The 22,395-nt window shown below is 45.1% G+C and overlaps 1 protein-coding gene across 14 annotated transcripts in view; it reads right to left on the bottom strand.

The window, feature by feature from the left end:
• Positions 1–20,109, bottom strand: part of ABI1 (abl interactor 1) — an 80,332-nt gene extending 60,223 nt beyond the window's left edge. For 2 of the 14 annotated variants that reach the window (XM_035545515.2, XM_035545523.2), the window contains exon 1: positions 19,461–20,052. In XM_035545515.2, the coding sequence (XP_035401408.1) occupies positions 19,461–19,838 (378 nt within the window). In that variant the 5' untranslated portion in view covers positions 19,839–20,052. Of the gene's footprint in view, positions 1–19,460 lie in introns of all 14 variants that reach the window. The other 12 variants (XM_035545518.2, XM_035545520.2, XM_050709238.1 and 9 more) reach the window with 9 other exon arrangements.
• Positions 20,110–22,395: the final 2,286 nt, after the last annotated feature.

Raw genomic sequence — 22,395 nt, 5'->3', positions numbered from 1 at the left:
CCACTTCAGGCCTATTTACTGTTCTGGAATTCCCTGTAAGAAGATGCCCCACCAGAAAAGCAGGCTCCATTTGCCAAAGGTCAGACAGCAGCTAATCAGGTCGCCCTAAGACAAGCCGCCCTGCCAGGAACAAATTACTTTGCCTCCTGAGTGTGTGCCATGCATCGTTCCACATTTTTCATCAACTGTTGGAATAAGTGCAACCTCAATTATAGAAAAAACCCCTCCATGAAAAACTACTAATAGAGCACTGCCCTAGAGCAGCCCAATGATCATTGAACTAAATAGAGCTGTTACTTATTCAGTGCCCAATATCCTTTCAGATGCTTAGCATTCTGTTCAAGGGCCCGATCACTGCAACCAAGCTCCACGAATCATTTATAGTCACTTTGCTGTGCCTTTGCTGTTCTTGCTCAGGATACACTTAATGAATTCAGCAGTGTGGTACGTTTGTTTTTGCTTCAAGGTAAGCACAAGATAATTGTTCCGTTTTGCATCTTGGTCGCCTGATTAAAAGAAAATCAATATTACTATGATCAGTTGCCACATGGGTTTAGCAGTCTCTGTCACCTATCAGTATTCACAGAATACAACTATGCCATTCAACAAAGTTGTCAATACACCCATTTGTACTCCCTTTTGTTCGTGTCATTAATCTAACTTTCAAGCTTATAGAACATACAATTCCTGGTAAGACAGGTCCTATGGTTGAGGTTTCAAAATTCTGGTCCTGACAGAGTCTAGAATGAACTTTTACCAAAAACAAACAGCCAAAACTTTCACCTTAAGCTAACTATAACCTACAGCACCTCATTTTTTCCAGTCAATTAGAAATAGTTTTGTAGAATGGAGAAGACATGTATCCAAGTAGTGGCTTGGAGGCTTGTTATCAGTACTTAACCTCCCTGAGAGCCAGCTGGTGCCACTCAAAGATAGAAGTTTCTGAACAGTGGCTTCTCCACTCAGAAAACAGGATCACTTATAAACCTACCTAAAGCAAGAGCTAGTGACATTACATGGATCTTTTAGAAGCAGCTATGAGCTTAACATTGCTGCTTCACTGATCTGAAAAGTCTTCTAATAACTCAAAGCTGGACTACAGTCTTAAGGGCTTTTTTTTTCCTTCTGATTGCTATTGGCAAAAGGTTTGGACATTTCTAAACTATGCACAACATATGTTCAGCTTTGACCAAATATTCTGCATTCAAGCTGCAGTAATGTCTCAAATATTTAAGTACGCCAAGTACACTAGATAAAGTTTATCTGTTTAAATCCAGAAGTCACTGTAAATACAGATTCCCTCTTACCCATAGCTCATGAAGGTTGCTTATAAAACACTAACATGATGTATTGAGAGAGACTTTTCAGGCTGTCATTGACAGTTATTACAACAGATCAGTTACAAGTAAGAGAAGAAAGCCTAACTGGCAAGTCCCAGCAGCAGGTGCCATGAAGTTGGATGTTCTGGAGAACTTTCAGGAGCCAACAACTTAGCTGGAAGCCATCCAAGGAAATCAGTACAGACCGTGGTTTTTACTAGAAGCTGCTCACTGGGGAGCATTCAAGTTTTCTCTCGTCACAGGTATAGCCTTAGGGGATATACATTATTCCAGAGTGGCAGTGGATACTAAGGCTTCAAAATTTACAAGTAGGTGTTGCTTATAGTCTTTACATACATCATCCAGATAAGGAATAGAGTAGAAACCAGGTGTGTCAATGCCTCCTGGAACAGCCTTACTTGATGTATGTCATGAGCACATGATCTACAACACATTATGCTAAGACATACTTCAATGGGACGGTGCACTAAGTACTTCCCAATATCCACAGAGTTATGCTAGGCCTGGTATTTATCTGCCAAGAGTTACAGATGGTTCCTCATCAATCAGCACCTCAATTCCCTCACTGGAAAATGGAGCAAGCCACCAGGAGATTTGGTTGAGAAGTTTAAGCTCAACCTTTGCCCAATATACTAGCATGAGACATCCCGTAACACCCCAGGTAAGACTTCAGAGGGTTATCAGCACGCTTTGTCTCCCGCCCATCTTCAACATAGTTAGCCTCAGACCAGCCACCTTCCATGTTCTTGATACTAGAACCACCTGCTTTGCCACTCTTATCATTGCTACCATCAGTAAAAACAATTGTGGGAAATTTAAAAAGAAAGCACTTATGACAGGGAACAGGACGGGACTTAGTACAAGCACAGCCCAATAAAACAGCAAAGCAAACCCAGTCTCCATACAAAGAGGAGCAAAAGCCAAAAACACAGATTCCAGAGCACAGGTAAATCTCAGCTAAACCGCCTCACAAAAAGCAGCGCTACAACATGTCCAGTAGAAAAACATTCAGTGTTTTACTGAAGTGACTTGTCATAACTTGTCATTTTGTTGTACTTTTCTACCATTCCTGAATTTGTGTGGGGTGTTGAAAGCTCAGGATTTTAGAGCCCAATAGCTTGCAAGCTATGAATAGTAACACATTGCAGCCACTGAACATGTCCATCTCCCGTCCAAGGCCTTCTCTCCAGGGGACTGGCAGTCAATCCTTGCCCTGACAATGAAAACAAGAGAAGGAACAGGCTACCCAACACACCTCCTCCTCCTACGCAGCAGGGAGTAGTGTCAAGTACTGAAGCTCTCAACCACTTAACTGACTGGTTGGTCCAGCAGCACGAAGGAATTTAAGATGGAGGAGGCACGGAAGGATGCTCAGCCACTCAGAACAGCTCTAAAAACCTAAGATCCCTCACACTACGGTAGCCCCAAAATTAAAAGCAGGATGATGAAATGCTTTCAAGTCCACTCAGTAAACAATTCCTCCTATCTACTGAGGCAGAAATCCACAAACACAAGGAGATGGGCATCTATAATTCACGGAATCCATCGAGCATAATCAGACGAGCACCTACCATCAGCTGAACTCCCCTCCGGCGCCCACAAGCACTATCCCAATGGTATGAAATAAGACTCGGTCTGTTTGGTTTCTCCAAAGATAAGGTGCAGTAACTCAGCCCTACCAAGCGCGGAGGAACTGGCAGAACTTGAATCTCCTCTCCCCAGGTAAACACCTTGCAAAACAAAGCTGGCGCTGGTTCAAGGCACCAGACAACAAGGTGATCGCTGCCACAGCAACAACCCCACCACAGCCCACAAGCAGGGTTTCAGTCTGATCCTTTTTAGAGACACTATTTTGGCAAAAATCACTGACTAGCCAGCTATTGCCTATCAAAGGTCAAGGCACACCAAGTTACTGTAGGGTGACCAACACACAGGACAGCCTCCCAACTGCTGTCTGCGGCTCACAAGCTCTGCTTCAGCCAGGCCCTTCCCCCAAATCCTGTATATGCTAGACAATCAGCTAGAAGCAAATCCTTCATTTCCATCAATAATATTCCCCTGACCGGTCCTGAATAGCCTTGATAGCAAATTAGCATCTCTATGGGCCGAGACCAATTTAGCCAATCTGCCCATGGCCTTGCAGATCCTCTTTTAGTTGAAAGTTGCTCTTTATTCTGGGGAAGAACTGGAAGAAGAGTCGCATTTTTTCTAATCATCATCTCTTTTGGGGAAGGTAGAGGGAGAAAAATTCTTCGTTAGTGAGAGAAATTCATTCCAAAGGAGAGTTTGAGGGACATGCATATATTAAATGTACTCACATGTATACACCACAGTGGTCAATACTTCGGAGTCTTGATAACAAAAAACGCAAGCTGAGTACGTACATCAACATTTCTAGAAAAAGCATTTACTTTTCTCAGATTCAGGTTACCAGGTCCCAGCCCCTTTTGACCTGTATACATGGCACAGAACCGTGTCTCTGAGATTAAGCCCCCCATAACTACCTTACTCTCATAAATGATTTTTACCTAAACTGAGACAAATCCGTGAGATGTGACATTCACAATACCCTAACACAGACTTCAATAGGTCTATGAGCAAGGGCAGAAGCAGCTTATAAAAAAAACCACTAGGATCACCCTCACAGAAAATAACTTTAAAAAAAACAATGGAAGAATTCCATTTTAATCCAGGCAGCAAACATCATAGCAAGAAACTAATCTATCCAACGGGAGAGGGACTCACAAAGCAGGGTCGGCTCTGACAGATGGAGCCCAGGCAGATATGTGCCAGCTGCTCTAGCAGCGCCTTCTGCCCAGCACTGCAAGCAGTGCTCAGGCAGGCTCTGGACTAAACCACTCCCCTTATTTAAAAAAGGGAGAAAAAATACATATAGCGTTAAAAGCACAATTTTCAGTTCTCCTGCCAAATCCAATAGAGATGTCATAGTAAACATGCGTGTTGGCAAAACACATTGTTAATATTTCACTAGTTAGTGTCTGTGTGTACAACAAAAATAGCACACAGCACTGAGCTAAATGACAGAGGTAGCCATGCCCAAGTGTCATTTTCACACAATCCCTGTACACTGGATAGGGCTTCAAGACCACATATGCAGCAAGCTTAACAGATTTTGTCTACTGGGTCTTATTTCTGTGTTTTACATGCTACAGACAACAAGCTCCAGGGCAGAAACCGCATCTTCCATGCCTGTAAAGCACTGCACAGCATTAGTGCTTACAGGTGCTTCCAGATTATGCTCCTGACTTCCCTGCAGTGCCTGTGATTTGCCTTATGACATCCCATGATTACACACACAAATTCCTTCAGAGCTAACCGAGCCGGCTCTGACAGCAGAAACATCAGCCACGGCTCCACACACAGACCGCCAGCCAGGATGAGGAGCCTTGGTGCCTCCACAGCAATCTTCCCTCTGTAACGCTAAGAGAGCTACCCAAGGCTTTGGGGAGCATGCTTATTTTGGCATGCTAAGCAACAGATAATAGGGAATTAGAGAACTCATGTTCCATTTGTTTCCTTATAGACTGTCTCTCAAATATTGATCTTTTGTTTTCTGGTTGTAATGGGGCTTGAAATTAAAATGGCTCTCTGTTGACTTTGCTTAAGTGCCAGCATCCACCCACAAGTTTTAGCTCATCCAGCAGGGACAGGCTCACCAGCAAGCCAGAGACCCAGAGGAAAATACAGTTAAAGAACTGCTCCTGGTGTAGGTTGGGTTTGTTTTTTTTCTGGTGGGAACAGAAGGGAGACACTTCAGCATTCATGAGTTACCTTAACCTCCTCTTTCTAATAACAGTGGCAGCAACACAGGCCCTAACTGGAGTGAGCAATCCAAACTGGGGGAATTTTTATGTCGTGCAAGCCTTCAAATCAAGGCAGCTCAGAGCACCAGTCTGGTGGCAAAGTTCTTTAGTTCACATTGCACAAAAAGTCACTTCTAAAAATAACGATAATGATTTCTTCTAGGGATTTTACTTACCTCTTTCAGTTTACTTTCAAGTAATGGTGGGCACTCAGTCAGTCAAAGATTTTTCATCTCAGTTTTGGCAAATTAGATTGAAGGAACAAGCCTAGAATATCACAGTAAATCTACACCCGAAGATAAGCAACATGCTAAAACTCAATGACCCTCTACAAGAGAAGCTTCCAAGACCACCTTTTCTTCCAAGGTCCTTGCTTTCCAGCCCTCCCTACCTCCAGGCGGGCCTGGAAGCACACCAGACAGCCCTGAGCAAGCACGGTTAAGACAACAAGATTTAGCATCAAGGGTCAAATGACAGCACTGCCTCACCATGTTCAGGTAGCACAGATTGTATGTCAACATCGCTCTGAACTCATACACCAGGGTAGCCTCAACAGCTGTTTGAGGGATAGCTGCATACAGAACACAGCACCTGCAGAAGCATTAGGTAGAAGCAAGGTGGCTCAAAGCTATGCTCTGCCCTGCTCAACTCCAGGAAGTATCCCAGCATGCCGAAACAGAGCCAAGAGTCAGCCAGGCCTTCAAATACTGGCTGTGAAAAATGCCCCTACTTCAGGAAGAGCTGGCATGTTGCAGAAAGTCACTGAAAAACAGCCTCCGTAACTGTAAAATCTGGGCAGCTGCTGCTAAGGCAGCCTACAGCCATCACGGTATTTTTGAAACAAAGAAGAAAGCAATGACCATTACAGGGTCAAATTCTCTTTGCATACTTTGTAGTACTACATGCTCATTTAGGTCTTTTTCAGTCTGAGAAGATATTAAAAATAGCAGGCATCTCTCTAACCATGGTCAACATTCAGCTGTGCTTGTGGCCTACAGATGTTTTTGTATTTAAGTTCAGACACCTCCTTTCTCCTCCCAGGACACTTCTACATCTCTTCTCTCTTAGAGAGATTAGGAGCATGCCCAAAACCAAGAGACTCAACACATTTTGGAGGTTGGGGGGAAAAAAGAAATCTAGAAGTGGTAACAATGACTCTCAGATCTAAGGGGCTCTTTACGGAAGAGATACCTCTTGGTTACGGCACTACAGAAGCGAGTCCACATAGCACAGAGCTGCTGCTTATCACTTAGCATTTTGAGAAATCGGTATACCCTCTCCAGCAGGAAGCCATCCGAGGGCTTGCACATCTCAGCACTGACACAACATCCTTAGACCAGGAACCAGTGGATCCTCCCAGTTTTGTAGTAGCTTGCTTCCCAGAATAACATGTACACTCATAGCATGCAGTGATCTCACAGTAATAAAGAAATGGACTGCAATACAAGGACTGATTTTTTAAATTTTTATTTAGCATGCGCAACTTACATGTGCAAGGGGAAATAAAAAAATACAAACAGCTGTTAATATTCCTTAAGCTTCTGTGCAGCCTGGGCCTGACTGTACACTTTTTATCTGATAGCGCTTGTAAGCACGTTACATCCAGCCTCTATTTGAGGAATTATTTCCTATAACACTAAAATTTGAGTCTATGGTTAGCAACAGCATTCCAAAACCTTACACATATAAGCTCATTTGAACACTGGATTGTTTCAATTGCAGTAAGCAGGAATTTAACTTGTCAAAAAAACACAACAGAACAAAACAGATGGCTCAGGAGAATAGAGAGGAGGAGAAAGAGAAGAATGGAGAGTCAGTTGTATACCACTATTTCCTTCTCAAGAACAAAGTGAATAGGCCAGCAAGTAACTACGAAATAAAAGTGAACGTGGTAATCTTCACATTCACCAACATATAAAAATTAGAAAAAACAACAAAAAGAGCTTAGAAAGTAAATATCAACATCAGGTGAGGTGTCTGTACATATATATATATACATATATATATATACACACACACACGTGCACATATGGGAGGGTTTTTGTTTCAAGTCCAAATTGGAAAGAACAGTGCCGTGGTGCTAGTTAACATGGGAGTACTCAAGAAAGGAAGTTTTCCTACAGATACAGCTGCAATGCCTCTGGCAGATGCAATTATAGCACGGTTTTTGAATCCATGCTGAAGCCAGAGAGGCTTCACGCGATTTTTTAAGACAACGCCTTCACACACGATGCGGAGGGCAGCTGCTTTAGGCTGCTGCAGAAGGTGCAGACAGACAGACAGACAGCAGAGCTCACACTTCCACGCAGCCAGATGAAGGAGGAGCGTCCCATCCCCACGGCTCCCAGTCCCCCCATAGCAGTATCACAACCCCAGGACCGTTTTGTTTCACAGCCTGCGGTAAGCAGAGCCACGAGGCCTTCTCACTGCTACCTAGCCTGTGATCAGCTTGACAGATGAGCAGCCTCGTTACCAGCACCAAGGAGCTGTGTAGCGAGCAGCAGTCCTTCCACAAGAGGAACATCGGCCACAGCCACCCTGCCGCGACCTGAGGAGGAAGCACTCCAGGCAAGGCTTAGCAGGGATCTTATCTCCTGGCAGCTAACTGTGATCTGAGCAAACGCAAGCAAGGCCAGGGCTGAGACAATTACATTTCATAAGCCCCGTTTGAAACTGGTTAATTTAAAACAGTAAGCAGCAAAAAAAAGTTGTGCGCTATAAACACGCACTCAAATTTACCTAAGAATTTACAGTATTTACGTGCAAATAAAATGCTGCATAAGTAGGGGGACAGAAGAAGAAAGACTTTTTATAAGAATACAGCTTAAACACAGAAGATAAGTCCAAAGCAAAGCTAAGATACACCTACAGCAAAGCTGGAGACTGCTCCTTTTACCACCTCCCCTCCCAACCTAAGAGCTGGTTAGCTCTTAGAAGAAAAACTGCTTTTCAGCTTCCCACCTTGTCAATCTCGAAAGGAAATTGAAAAACATTTTTCTGTTCAACAACCAAAAAGCATGTTTTCCTAACCACAATAGAAGAATTTTCTTATCAATCCGAACGGCCACATTTTTGCACCCATTACACTTAACGGTGCATTTTTCTTAACTTTCGCAGCGGTTAGTTTGCATTTAGTCATTTTCTGAGGAGGCAAGAAGCTAAATGAGTATCTCCTGCTCATTATTTATGCTTTCTATTTGCATAACTCCTTCATAACTGCTCCATTAAACACCTCTTCCCCTCCAAGGTCGATTTTAAAAAGCCTCCTGCTTCCTGAGACTGCCGAGCGTGACTCACGACCTTCCCCACACGCAGTCCCCCGGGCCTAGCGGGATGTCGTACAGCCACCACGTACCTGCTTCAGTTCACACTCCCCCACTCCCACCGGTGGGGAAGTAACCCCTTAAAGTCATCCAGATTAAAAGCAAAGCTACCTTTCTAGCTGTCTGAGGTAGGCAGCAAGCAACTAGTAGGGGTATTTGCTTTTAATGCTGTCTGCCATGTCGCAGCTCGCAAGATGGAGCGGCTGAGTAGGGGCCCACACCGAAGAGGGTTACATGTGCTCCTCTATTCCTCCTGTGCCTTATTCCTGTCAGAAACTTGTAGAGCTGCTCAAGCCCCTTCCAACCACTCCTATTTTTTATTTATTATTCACCACAGATTGTTCTTTATCAACTCTTAAGCCTTCTCCACAACGTGCTTGAGCTTCCCCGCCTTCCCCATTCAGGACCAAAACCAGCAACTTTTCTCTCCCCGGCAGAGGAGCAGCAACTGGTTTACTTGGCTCAGCGCTCCCCAGTTATCGAGCCTCTCTCTCAGTCACAACAGATACCTCTCTCAGTCTCTGAGCAGTCAATATTCACCGCATCGTATTGACAGGAGCCGATTCTACAGGTCTTGTTCATGGGCAGGAGGTTTTCAAGAGGGACCGTGCGCCAGAAAGCTTTCCATTGATTGCTATTCTTCTCCAGCAGTTTAAAAGACAGACTGCCAAAGAGGAATGTAATACACATCTAGAAATGACACAGCCACTTTTCAAGCAACACGAGACTTCTCACCAAGTAAGAGGCATTGTACGAGCCCAAGCTTCAATTACAGCTATGGCAACAACAGTTTCCCCCAACACTCAAAGCAAAAGACGTCTTAAGAATTAGATAGGAAAAAAAAATCTGTTGCCATTTAAAACAGCATGTTCTTGCAACGCTCCCAGACAAGTCTCAGGACTACTGCAGCAACCAGATCATTTCAGTGCTGCGAGAACATACGGTATGCTGCAGCAGGAAACACACCCACGGTATTTCAGAGAGCCCTTCCAGAGCCAAGCACTTCCAAACCAGACACACATTTTTATCTAATGCAGCTGAAGCCAGGAGTTTGCATCACAGAAACAATAGCTCCTCCCAGAGATTTAGAAATCCTGCAAGTCAGCCAGAAAATCAAAAGCTGATGTCCAGCCAGGTCTCCAAGGATCTTGCCAACGTAAGTGCACTGATCCATCATACCTCTATTTGTTAGTCTGATACTCCCTGGACCTTGGTTGAAGCATCATCCAAGCCACTCGCCACAAGGACTCACGGGGGAACCCTGGAGGCTGTAATCCTTTTTATAAAAACCCTTCAGGATTAGGTCCAACCCTGCTTTATCAATACAAACCTACTAATGTGTGCTAAAAGAATACCACCCCCGACATAACCAGCTTTCCCTTGGTGTTACAGGATCCAAAGCCTCCAACCAGAGAGGTTTTAGTCCTCTCTACCCTTCGGTCTCACAATAACAAAGGCACCAGCTTCCTAAACAAGACAGATTTCTTACAAATGAAAGGCCTGGCTGTATATATTTGAGGCCCCCTAAGAGGTTTCCTAGTAAGACAGAATCACATAAGTCTCAGTGCTCACAGCATCTCCTGAGCTGCCTTCTATTTCTCTGTACCCTACTCATCCTCGCATCCCCAGGTGGCTACAGACCACTTCAGAGCCAAAACTTCAGTCCAAACTTCATGCCAATAAAGATAATCTAAAAGAGAAGCGTATATAAATGCCTTCGGTAGCTGCAGTTTTACAAGATGATCTACTATTCAATCCCATGCTGCTGGAAGCTGTTTGTCTGAAAGGCATCATGAAAAATAGCTGCATAATTTAAACTGTAACAGTAAAATATGCAATTAAATAATAGAAAGATTAATTACAAGAAACAGGCAAGGGAGAAGAGGTTTTCAGATGAGATCTGAAATGAGACTGAAAGTCAATGAGGTAGAGAGCAAGCGCGAGAGAAACCGTCTGTTTCAGAAGCAGAAGCTGTGATGAGAGCACTTGGCATTAATGGCAGCGAAACAAAGTCCACAGCATTTGGCAGCAGGAGAAGAGTCAGACAACAGATCTAGGAAACCGCCTGCAGCAAACAGACGAGAGACTTTAACAGGGAGAGAAAAATCAGCAAATTCACACTAAGATCAGAGCCTAGCAGAAACACCTGGAAAGAAAGAAATGTTGTCAGTGGTAACTTTTAGCAATGCAATAGTGACTAACACTACTTGCTGCAGGGACGTGAGAAGACAAGCCATGGCATGGCAATCTGCAACTATGTCGACATTATTGCAGTAGTCTGATGCAACTGCCTGGACAACTTGTCCTCTTGTCTCAGAGGTTCTCTTATCTTAGGCTCCAGAAATCGTGGAATTGTTGCATTGGGACCACAGTTCAAGTATTCATTTGCAGCACACCTGCTACAATAAAGTCAAGCAAGATGCTCAGCTGACAATGATTGCCACAGGACAAATACTGGTTGGCAGATTTGCTGACCGACCCCCCCCTCCCCCCCCCAGTACAAGGAGATCAGACAATGAAAGTGAAGATATGCATCTTGTGACAGATTAGCTGGAGAGAAGAAAAAAAACACACTTGCCTGATAAAGTATAGCTTAGAAAAAGCATTATCTTGTGAAATACTGGCATAAAAGTAGCCAGAAGAGTTGACACATCAGGTTTTTTCCCAAGGAAATCAAAGAATTGTTACAATTCAAGTAGTAAACGAGCCATTTTTCCTTGGAACTATTTATAACCTTAAGACTACCCCATAAGAACGTTTCATTCAACTCTAAAGATATCAAATCAGCATCTGCTTTAGTAAGCCTCTTCTATCCAAGTACCAAGAAACCTTCCTGCTTTCTTAAGAAGAGTCCTAGCAGCACCACATTTTACTCCTGTCTGTCTCAGAGGTTACAATAAAATTAGGAAAGCAATTCCAAGTCTCTTCTCCACGAGTTCTTTAACTGCTCATCACCACGCTGCCAAAACCTCCTCGCACACGAAGCAGCATGCCTGCTCTTAAACTTCTGCTGTACGAGGAGAATGCGTAGTTGGTGGCTTGAGGCTTTTTGGAGAAGGAGGAAGGAAGAGGGAGGGAAGACAGTGTCACAAATACATCTGCTATCTTAACATAAGACCTAGTGAAGGCAAGTAATCCGCATGCAAAAACAAAGCGTAAGGTAAGCAATAGCCCTTCTCAGGGCAACAGTTGTGTCCTAGCCCCCAGAAGAGACCACCTTTACTCTTTTTTTTAGCATATTCCACTGTGTCAGAAGATGCAACAAGGCACACATCTCCTGCAGCAGCTGTGACATGACTTTATCAGAGGAGCAGGCCAAACCAGCAGAAGTTTTAATTTTCAGATCCTTTTTCAGTTTGCCAGACCCAGCAGTTACTAATGGAAAATATTTTATCTGGAATCTCAGAAAAAAAATGTTATTAAAAATAAAGTCACCGTGTAAATGGTCAATCTTTTTCAGAGTAAAACTAATCTGTTTTGTGAGCTTAACTGACAGGTTGGCTAGCAATTTCATCTCACGTTAACACAGAGTGCTGAATCGTACAAGTTATATCTCAAAATGTTGCCCTCGCATTTTTTAGTTGAAATTCTCTTGCAGGAGGTCCCCCCTCCTTTATAAAACATCTGCATCTGAATAACAAATCCACTCTCTGCAAGGAAGCCTTCTTACATGGCTGCTGTTACCAGCATTAAGGGCTTGCATAAGCAATGAGTAACAGCATTTGCATAGCATCAAGCAGAGGTGGCACTTACATTCTTATTAACCCTCGGAAAAAAAAATGCATTCCCTCTAACACCAGGAAGAGAAGCTTTGAGTTCTGCTTTCAGCAATAAATGGATTCCTTGAAGAACCCACCTGGCAGGAGCCCTGTATTTTTATTTTGCTACCAGGCACTAAACAGATAAAATGTTTGAGGCAGAAGGGGGTCTGCCAGGCTGGAGGCGAAGGGGGAAAGGCACCTGCAGATGCCACCTTGCTTACAGGAGCACACCATGACCTCTTTCACACAGCACCCCGGTTTTGGCCTCCAAGCGCCCCGTGCAAGTTTTGAGCTGCAAGGGGCTGTTTGTACAACCCATGTGAGACACCACGTCTGTCTGTCTGCAGCTGCTGCCCCGCCGGCGAGGTCAGGAAGAGGGAGGAACCGTGCTGAGGCACCCTATCTACCACTACAAACGCAGCGGTTACTTCCCTTTTCTGCAGGGTGGAGGGAAGGGAGGATCCCTGGGACCGAGCCCACCCGTCTCCGACACCGGTGCTCAGATTTGGCAGGCGAGGGGAAAGGAACGGCCTCGCACTAACACCAGTGCTAAAGGGAGCAAGAAGGCTGCACCTCGTAGCCAGCCCGCTCGATAATTACAAACAAGCCTGGGCACTGAGTAACTGGGGGCCCACAAGTCATTTCCTACCGGGTAACAACAAATAAAAACCACACCACGGCCCTTCGACTCCCAGTCACTAATGAAGGACTGAGCACAGGCACCGAGAGAGCAAGATACCCTCTTATCCCTCAAGGATGTCTCACTACATCGGTGCTGACGCTGCCTGCACAGCTACCACCCCGCTGCTCTGCGGATAAATAAGATTTCAGAGCTGTCAAGCACAGACTGCTTTCACTAACGGGAAAGAAGAGTGACATCTAGATCCTCTGCCAAGACAGCAATGCCCACCAGCAGTCAGGCAGCGCCGTGAGCACCACGTAACTGCAGAAGTTTACGGGACTGAAAATCAGCATCAAAAGGTTCTTGTAAGAACAGATAAGCAAAGCTCCGAAAGGAATTGCTCCTAATGAATTTAACGACAGTTTCAGGTGCACGTTTCCCCAAGGGATTCATTGCTCCGTCTCTGGACACCGCGTCCCTGTTTCTGGAAACACGCACTTTCTGCTGCGCTGTAGTGTAACGGAGGCCATCCGGAAGGGAGGCGGGGGGAGCCCTCGTGCACGGCACTGCACGTCCCAACAATCGGGGTCTGTTCCCAAATCTGACAGCACGTCCCTACACGACCTTCCATGAGTTGGTTATGAACTCTATGCCTCTATTTATGCTTCTGGGAAATGAAGGCAGTTCAAAATACTACACAAAGATATTGGGAAGTTGAATTGTATTTCTTTCAAAGTTTGTTTTTTGTTGTTAAACTTAGACCAGTAACACAGATTAACGGGAACTTTGCCCTCGGAGGTGCAACACTTCTTATTTGTACGCAGCCCCTCCCTCCATTCTTATCTTCCTTACATATGATCCACTCTATAAGCCATCCTAAAGGCCCACCTATTTTCTCTTTACCATGAGTTACTGACTGCAACGAGCTCCCAGAGCTCTGGAGGAACAGAAGTACCAGACAATTGCTCCTCTTACAGCTTCTCTCTGCCTTGCAACAACTCCACGTGCCTGGCGCAGGGAGTGCAGCACGAAGATCACGCTTAATGTACACCCACCACAGGCGACCTGCCAGCCTCTTCATTCCAGCTCAGGAGCAAAAGGAAGGGAGCAGAGTGCTTCCTTCGTGCAGGATGTGCTACTCACCTGTAACAGCTCGACCCGACCCACGCCGCTCAATTCAGGTAGCACAGTGCCGACAATCATCTGCTGAAATGCAAACGGGAAACGCAGCAGCAAAAGCAGCTGACATCTTGCTGGCTTCTTAAAGCGAATACACTAAAATTAATGGAAACATTTCAGATTTGGAAAAGCCGATTTCCTATCGACCACCTCTTCTGGACACAAAACAGACGTACACTACTTTAGGATCCATTTCCTGTACGCACAGGGCAATCACTTGGCCATTTAATGAAGTTGTCCTCCTGCCTTATTGCTGCTTCCAAGCTCAACATGCAGCTGTATTTTCCAAAACAAAGACAACGCACTGGCGCAGACGACCGATAATCCAAAGCCACCAACCCGTACCCAAATGACTAGAAAAAACACACACACCTACAAACAACCAGTGCTGTTAACCAAACATTTGCTGTTAGTATAAAACGACCTTAAAAGGAACAGTGTTTCAAGTATAAGCTAACATCTTTTCTTAATTAATAGAAAGAGTACGATTTAAACCTACAAGGGATAGTGGATGACACATCCATATTTTATCTTACAGAAAGAGGGCTGGCTTAGTTTGCTTTTTCCTGTGAAGCGTTCCAAATTTAGCAAGGAAACCAGAAAAAATACCACTTATTTACTCTCTTGATACAAACTAATTAACCTATGAACATAAAAGCATGTAAGTTCTCACAGCACATAAAAGATTTGTATTAGGGACAATTTAAGAAGTTTATCCTTTTAAAGCAGGCCATTTCCTGCATCAGGCATTCTGAGTGAACCGCTCGCTTTGCACTGAACTAAGCTACGCTACGTTCCATACTCCAGGCATGAAACCGAGTGTCAGAGCAGTTACCAACATTTAAGGAAAAAGAACCACCATAGAAGAGGTTACTTCCCTTCCCCTACGTACTATCTACTGTAGAGGAAGCACAGAACATTCAACTGGCCGAGCAGAAAGGATCCTTATACACATACTGGAAGATCACATCAGCACTTGTGAAACTTCTTGCATGCAGCATTTCCCCTCCACAACACACATCCACTTTTCTACCAGCTGGAAAGAGACTTTCAATTTTTTGTAATAGTCAAACTGAAATCTGTCTCTGCTTTTGTCTGTTTCACCCAGAATAGCTTGTTAACTCACCATTCGGTTTCCACATACCAGTTGGAGGCTACAGAAGGAAATAACACAACGACAAAAAGGCACACATTTGGGCAACATGGTACTTACTTCCTTAATACGCCTTTCACTTAGTTTATTTTCCAAAGCTGCTGAGTCTACCCACTGGAGACCACCAAGACCAGAATTTACACGAGCAGTACGTATTCCAAGCTATTTGTTTAGAGGGTCTCAGTAATGTTAAAACCATATTTGAGCTTAAGAAAAATTCCAGATGGATCTTCAAGCGCACCAGAAATAAAGAAACTGATGAAAACTGACAATTATGCACAGGCGGATTCAAGGCTATACAAGATAGCAAATTTAAACTGTAGGGGACGTTTTATAGGCAAGGCCTCCATGCTTGAGTCAACTGAAGTTATTCAAAAGGAAGTCATCAGTACACTGACACTGGAGACGCTCATTTCCCGTGTCATTTCTAACACTCTTTAAGCTAGTTATTTAAAATGAATTCATTGAAAAATGAAAACAATTCAGTTCAGCCTGGAAAGTGATTGGAGAATCTCTCCAGAAGCTCGTATTTTCAGCTGAAGAATCGTAATTAGAACCACAAGTACTTTAACTCCATCTGTTATTTCTGTCTCGTGCTGATAAAGTTTTCATACTTTTCAGGATACTGATAATACAGTTCCTCACTTCCACCTTCAGCTTTATGCTACACATTTTCAGATAAACTTTCACGATTCCACACACCCCGAAACGGCTACTCTCAGATTTTATTTGCGGACAAGAGAATTTGGAGAAGGCTTTAAGCACCGCAACTTACATGTGTATGGCATCTTTTTTTAAAAAAAAAAAAAGTTTCTTTTATTTTCATTTTAAGATAGTTCTACCACTCTCCCCACCTCGCTGATCCCACTCTACATTATAACAAGTCTCCATCACCAAGATAGCAGTTGGACCACTATTCTAAAGAGTGCCAAATATAAAACATTTAGAAAATGTCTAGAAAAATGTAACTTCCCTACCTTTAACAAAACTTACTTAAGGAGATGAAAATGTACTTTCGGTAAGTATTCAAGGTTTAAAACCTGCTCTTAAAACTACAGAGAGTTTAAGTCTGATCTAAAAGAAAATAATCTACCTACTTGTCACTGAAGCTTCTGACCAGAAACATAACAGATGTAAAGTATCTGGCTACAAATTAAATACAGTAATGTACCTATAATTTCTTTTGCCTTGTAGTCAAAGCCAAAATCCCCACTAATAACATCACAACTTCCTTCGATTACTACTTCTACATTTGGTTTCTTTTCCCTTTTTCTGTCTCCCTCTCTTTCCCCAAGCCCCTCAAGACTGCCGTCATACCGTGGCACTGCAGATCTTTCTTAAGAACTTATTTGCTTCTCCTGAATTTTTTCCCTTACTATCAGATAAAACCAGATTCTAGATAACCAGAATATATACGGTCTGGAGGGCAAACCGTGTTACTGCCTGGCATTCTAATTTATTCACGATTTGCCCTAGCAAGAAACCGCTTCCCACTTTTCCAAGAACAGTGATTTTCACCTTGAGAGCCCCAAATGCTATCATCTTTCCTAAATGCTTTAGTAAAAGGATGCTTACTGTCAGAGCTACAGGCACCATTAGGGAGGCAAGTTCCACTGAGGCAGATATTTTCCTCCCCCGTCCCTCCCTTTTTTTTTTTTTTTTTTTAGGGATCCCTAAAGACACTGAAGACAAATTTTCTTCAAGAAAACAGCACAACTCTGAATTTTACCAGAACTATTCCTAGATTAAGTGATGGAGATAAAGATGATTCATATGTATTCTAATATTATAAAATCCTAGAGTTTGAATACAGCAATATCTTGTGGGTGGGGGGGATAACATGACTTACCTGTTAAAGTGAACAGAGAATAAAGAGCATGAAGGGGAGAATAACAAGAGTTTTGAATAGAGAGTCAAATGCTGTTAGTTGTTAATACCAGCACTTGGAATAGCCAAACTTGTTCCATCTCCATGCCACAAAGCAGCACAGGTGGCAGTGCACAGTAACAGCCTTCCTACAGAGGGGCACATAGCCTTTCAGAGAAAACAACCCAAATTCAAAGCTATCCAAGCTCCAAGAGGCCAGACTGAGTCAGTTTCACACTACGGGTTCAGATATGAGGTGTAGCCTCTTCATATCTACTTTAACATTACCTTAATGCTCAGATTCTCTGTTCCGGCCTTTTAAAATATTATTACTAAAGTAAAATGCTCCCTGACACATTGACTGTTAGTTACCAGCTCGATCATATAAAACACAAACACTTTGTATTTTGTGTTAAGCCTCTTCCTCTGCTTCCCTCACACCCCTCCCATCACACAGGCACGCACCCACTCTCCCAGCTCTCATAACCCAGCGCCCGCTGCCTGATCCTTCAGCGGCTCCACAATGGGCACCAGGGCCATGACCTATTGGGCAGTCCAACTGGAGAGCAGGTGGCTTGGTACAAAGCGCTGATTAAAAGAACAACACCCGCCTTTATCATTCCAAAAAAAAGTTTTAGTGATATGTGATTTTTACTGGGTTGAGTAAATGCACAAGGGATACATTTTTCAAAGCTACTGCTTAAGCCCTTATTAGGAACTTTAGCTTCCTTCCAAAAGGGGTAAACACAGCTGTACATGGATAGCAAAACTGCAGCGATCCTACATCCAGCTGACCTTGATACCCGAGGTGAAAGTGAACTAACAAATTAAAAAAAAACACACCACTCCACCCCAAATGACTGGATGGGAACTAGCTTAAATTTTGTTTTACTTTTTGCTTGATTAAAAAAAGGCAGTTTTAGGACCCTGCAGAAAGTGATGTAACCGAAGATTCTGTAACTTTCTGACATAGGGAAAAAGTCAGGAGCAGGAGACAGGTCAAAACTTGTGCCGCAATTACCATGCTCATGTATTTGTCATATTTCCCATGAGTAAAACCAAATGAACCTCGCCTCTTAGAAGCATTTATATCAGCAGCTTTCTTTGGGTGGAGCAAACAACTCGGAAGAGTAAATACACATTAACTCATATTACCTCACATACCAAAATTAAAGAAAAGAAGTCTTAAAAATATGGCTTCTTCATGCAGTTTTAACCCAAGTACCAAAATTAGCTCTTAAAAAAAAAAAAAAAGGACTTCACAACACATTATTAAAGCTTTATTTTCAAATTTGCTGCTCCATGATTACAAGTAGTAAGACAGCTCACCAGCAACAAGAGGCCAAAGATTTTAATAACCTGTATTAAGCAGTCATCGCAGGTAGCCTCCTAGTATTACGTTTAACAAGTTCACTGTACAAGCTGTCTAGTAAAGAGTTTGTTTGCTTTACCCCTCCTGTTTTCTGTTCCTCAAAAAGGTTTAATTTCAGCATCTCTCACTGGCTCTGTATCCACACCAGCACGGCTATATCTACAGACCTACAATGAGAGATGCGCGCTGCAAACCCTGGAAAAAGCCCTAACAGTAAAGGGCGCACGAAGTAGCTTCACAAAAAACAGACTTAAAGGGAGGCCAAGAAGCAATCCAGGGGGAAAAATGAGAAATCCACGCCGAGCGGTGTGGGCACGCTGCGGCCAACGGAGCCTCCTCCAGCATGCGACCCGCAGCTCTCGCTGCAGGATGTAGGAATCGCCGAGCCCCCGAGAGGCACCGATTGCCATTTTGAAACACCGCCTCCCGCCCGTGCTCGGGCAGCTCCCTGCTCCCGCAAACCGCCGGCTTTTTAGGGCTGCGGCACGCCGGGAGGGCTCCCGGGGGGCGGAGAACGGCTCGGTGCCCCCCGGCAGCCCCTCAGAGGGCCGCGGATGTCGGCGGGGAGGCGGCGGCCGCACGTGAGGCGCGGAGCCGCCCGCCTCAAGCGACCGCCGCCAACCGCCGAGGGACAACCGGAGGCACTGGGGCCGAGCCGGCGACACCGGGAGGGGCTCACCCGCCCGCCCTCCGTGCCCAGACCGGGGAGGTCTCCGGGATGTGACTCATAACGAATAAATACAGAGGGGGGGGAAGAGAGGAAAGAAAAAAAAAAAAAAAAAGACACACCCTCCAAGCCCGACTGACATAATACCCCCCCTCCCTTCCCCTCCGGAGCGGGGAGGGGGAGGGAAAGCCGGTGGTTCGGTTGGGAAAGTTGAAAGAAAAGGCAAATCCGAGGGAAGGGGAGCGGGCGGGCGCCGCGGTGCCCCCAAGGCAGCTCCGGCCCCGCAGAGCCGAGCCGAGCCGAGCCTCCCCGCCCCGGTGCCGCCGGGCGGGCGCTGCCCCGCCACCCCTCACCTGGATGTAGTTGTTTTCGCAGTAGTCGGCGACCCGAGTGAGGTTCTGGTAGCTCTCGAGCAGAGCCCGCTTGCCAGAAGGGATTTCCTCCTCTAGTAACATCTGCAACTCTGCCATTTTCCACCCCTCCGCATCGCTTCCTCTTGCATTAAAGAGACAGCGGCAGCGCCGGGCTCGCAACCCGCCTGGTATTGTGGGATTCCTCCTCGCCTCGCTTTCGTGAGCTCTCGCTTTCCCCACCCATCCTTCCCCCTTCCGAGGGAGGAAAAAAAAAAAAAGAAAAAAAAAGAAAAAAAAAAAACGATTTGCAAAGCAAGCCGGGAGCTGTAGGCGCAGCTGCTCCTCGGCGGGCGCCTGCGCGGGGCGGGAGCGGCTCATGGCGGCCAGGAGCTGCACTGGCCGGGCTGTGGGGCCGACATGGCGGGTGCGGCGCTGCCCAGCCCTGTGGTGGCCGGCGGGAGGAGCGGGCGAGGGCGAGGTGTCTCTCCCCCGTCCGCAAATAAAAGTCCCGCTTCCACCCGTGTTGCCCTCAGGCAGCGTGGTCTCCTCAGGAAAAGGCAAAAGGCTTCCTCAGGGAAGCGCTGCCCCGGTTATCCGGCAAGCGTCCGCCTCCTGTCAGGCTAGGACGAGAAATTTGGGAAATGACAGCAAATGGTGGCAGGAAATTGCTAAAACAATAGGAGCAGCGCAGCTAAGCGGCATTTGGGCCAGGGGGAAGTCCCTGGCTATCCAGAGGGAGAGGGGAATTGAATTAGCTGTGTAGAGCTTTGCAAAGGTCCGCCCATAAGTAATAATTGACAATTCGCATTTGTCTATTTATTAATACCAGAAGAAGAACTTCAGTGTTTTTCTGAGGTAAATACATTATTCCTGCCACTCTCTTACCTCAGCTGTTATTCATCGCTACTCATCAGCTAGTAAGGGGCTGATAACTCATCAGCTAGATAAGGGGCTAGTGATTTTTTGGGACAATTTTTCTTTTTTTTTTTTTTTTTGAAGTAAAATCCTGTTTCTGTGGTCATAGCAGAAGAAAAGCCAATAACAGCAGGTGGTTTCTATGCTGAGATGGCCAAGCCTGCCTTTCCAGTGAGTAACAGTCTGAGACGAAGCTGTTTCCAAGGCCCGTTACTCATGCCTTGGCTTTGCCTGCTTTTTGTACACACTTTCAAGTGCAACTGGTATCGGTCCTTGCATTTTATTAGTTGTCCCAGAGAAACCCACAGCAGTGAAATATCAACATATTTTGGAAAAGTACTCTCTAACACATTATAGTAAGAGAAGACAGCCTCATCTCTCCACACGATTAATTGTATGGTATATTGTATGTCCACTGTCCACCAGAGTCCATTTTCTGTTTGCAGCACTGAAAACTGCTGTGGTCTGGACCCTTTGGTATAGCTGCTGGTGTGTCTATGTCAAGGTGGAGAGAGGAAAAACAGATCATCCCCCTCTGAGTGCAGCAAAGTCCAGCATCTCAGTCTTGAATCATGGAAGTGAGGATGAAGGGAGGGAGCCTGGGACGGACTGCTGGGTCCATAAAGGTCTTTCCAGCTCCCTCTGGCTGGCAACAGCTAGACAGATGCTGGAATGGGTATTTGAGTGCTGTCTGGGACAGCAGAGGAAGGAGCTGGTACCATCACAGCACTTGCTGTGGGACAGGGATACATCTATACTGCTATCTTCAGATGGCTAATTCGTTTGGCAGCTTAGCAAAATTGTTTCCAAAGTGATTTAAATAACTCTCTTTAGGACAGCATGTAATTTCCAATAAAACACTTTATTTTGGATTCCAAGTGCCTTTTAAATGTGAAATAATTAAATGTGATCTGCATCAACATTGAGATATAGACAAGCCTTTAATAGGTCCCAGGGCAAGTGTGATTACAAACCATCCTGGGCATTGACTTCTTCTTGTTTTCAGCTATTATAATACAAAGACAAATTTGATTTCTCTATTCAGTCAGGCTGCAAATTGCTGAACGCCCAGTAGCTTGGATGAGTCTGTAATTGCCTACAGATCACAGAGTGACTTCATTGAAGCTGTTAGCATCCTCAAACGTAGTGCAACTGTTGTCGGCTGTTCTTAAAATGTTATTGCTGCCCCTGTACGAAGAGTCTGCAGGTGCATGGGACCTTGCACATCAACTTTTTTCAGTATGAGAAAATTCAGTCGTGTGTGCTTTGTTTAAGTAAATCGTGCTTCACATCAGCAGGCAGCCAAGTCCTACAAGCAGATGGCAGAGCAGCAGCTGAGCAGGGCAGTGCTGGCTCCCAGGCAATGCACCCACCTCAAGCAGTAGAGCAGAGGCTCCAGGAGGGCTCACAGCCCCTTGCCCTCCCAACGGATCTCCACCCAAAAGGCCTTGCACAAAACCAAATACATGATCTGCCTCCAAATGTGCTCGCAACTCAAGAGGACCTTTGAAGACCCCATCAAAGAGCGCCACCTTGTGACATCTCTGGCTGCACATTAACCTTCCTGGCACAACTGGGGTGTATCCCGATGGTGGCAGGTAGGTAAGACCTGTTGTAGATGGGGGTACACCCAAACTGGCTCCAAGGTGAGCCGGGTCATCTCTAGCAGGACTTTTTAACTTAGTGCCATACAACCCCGGCAGTAGTGCTGCAAGGGCCAGGCAATACAAGACACACTGGGGTTCATGGTGCAGTCACGCTCAACTGTTTAGACAGAAAGCAGCCTTATTAGCTGCTGTCCCGTGTTAGTCCTCCTTGGTTTCAGAATGGCTCTGCAGGGTCACTCGAGCATCTTTGCAATAAGTTCTTCATGTCTGAGGTTCTTAGAGGGTTTATTGACTCTGATGCAATAGACCCAATTGTCTCCATCAGCATGCATGGTGCACATGCCAAGCGATTCCAAAGCACCTAAAAGCATGGGGATATTTGAGGAGCTATGCCACTAGCCAGATCTCACAGA

This window comes from Cygnus atratus, chromosome 2 (genome assembly GCF_013377495.2).
Source record: "Cygnus atratus isolate AKBS03 ecotype Queensland, Australia chromosome 2, CAtr_DNAZoo_HiC_assembly, whole genome shotgun sequence".
Taxonomy (NCBI): domain Eukaryota; kingdom Metazoa; phylum Chordata; class Aves; order Anseriformes; family Anatidae; genus Cygnus; species Cygnus atratus.
The sequence above is the reverse complement of the archived record's forward strand: the minus strand, read 5'-3'. Positions and strand labels throughout refer to the sequence as shown.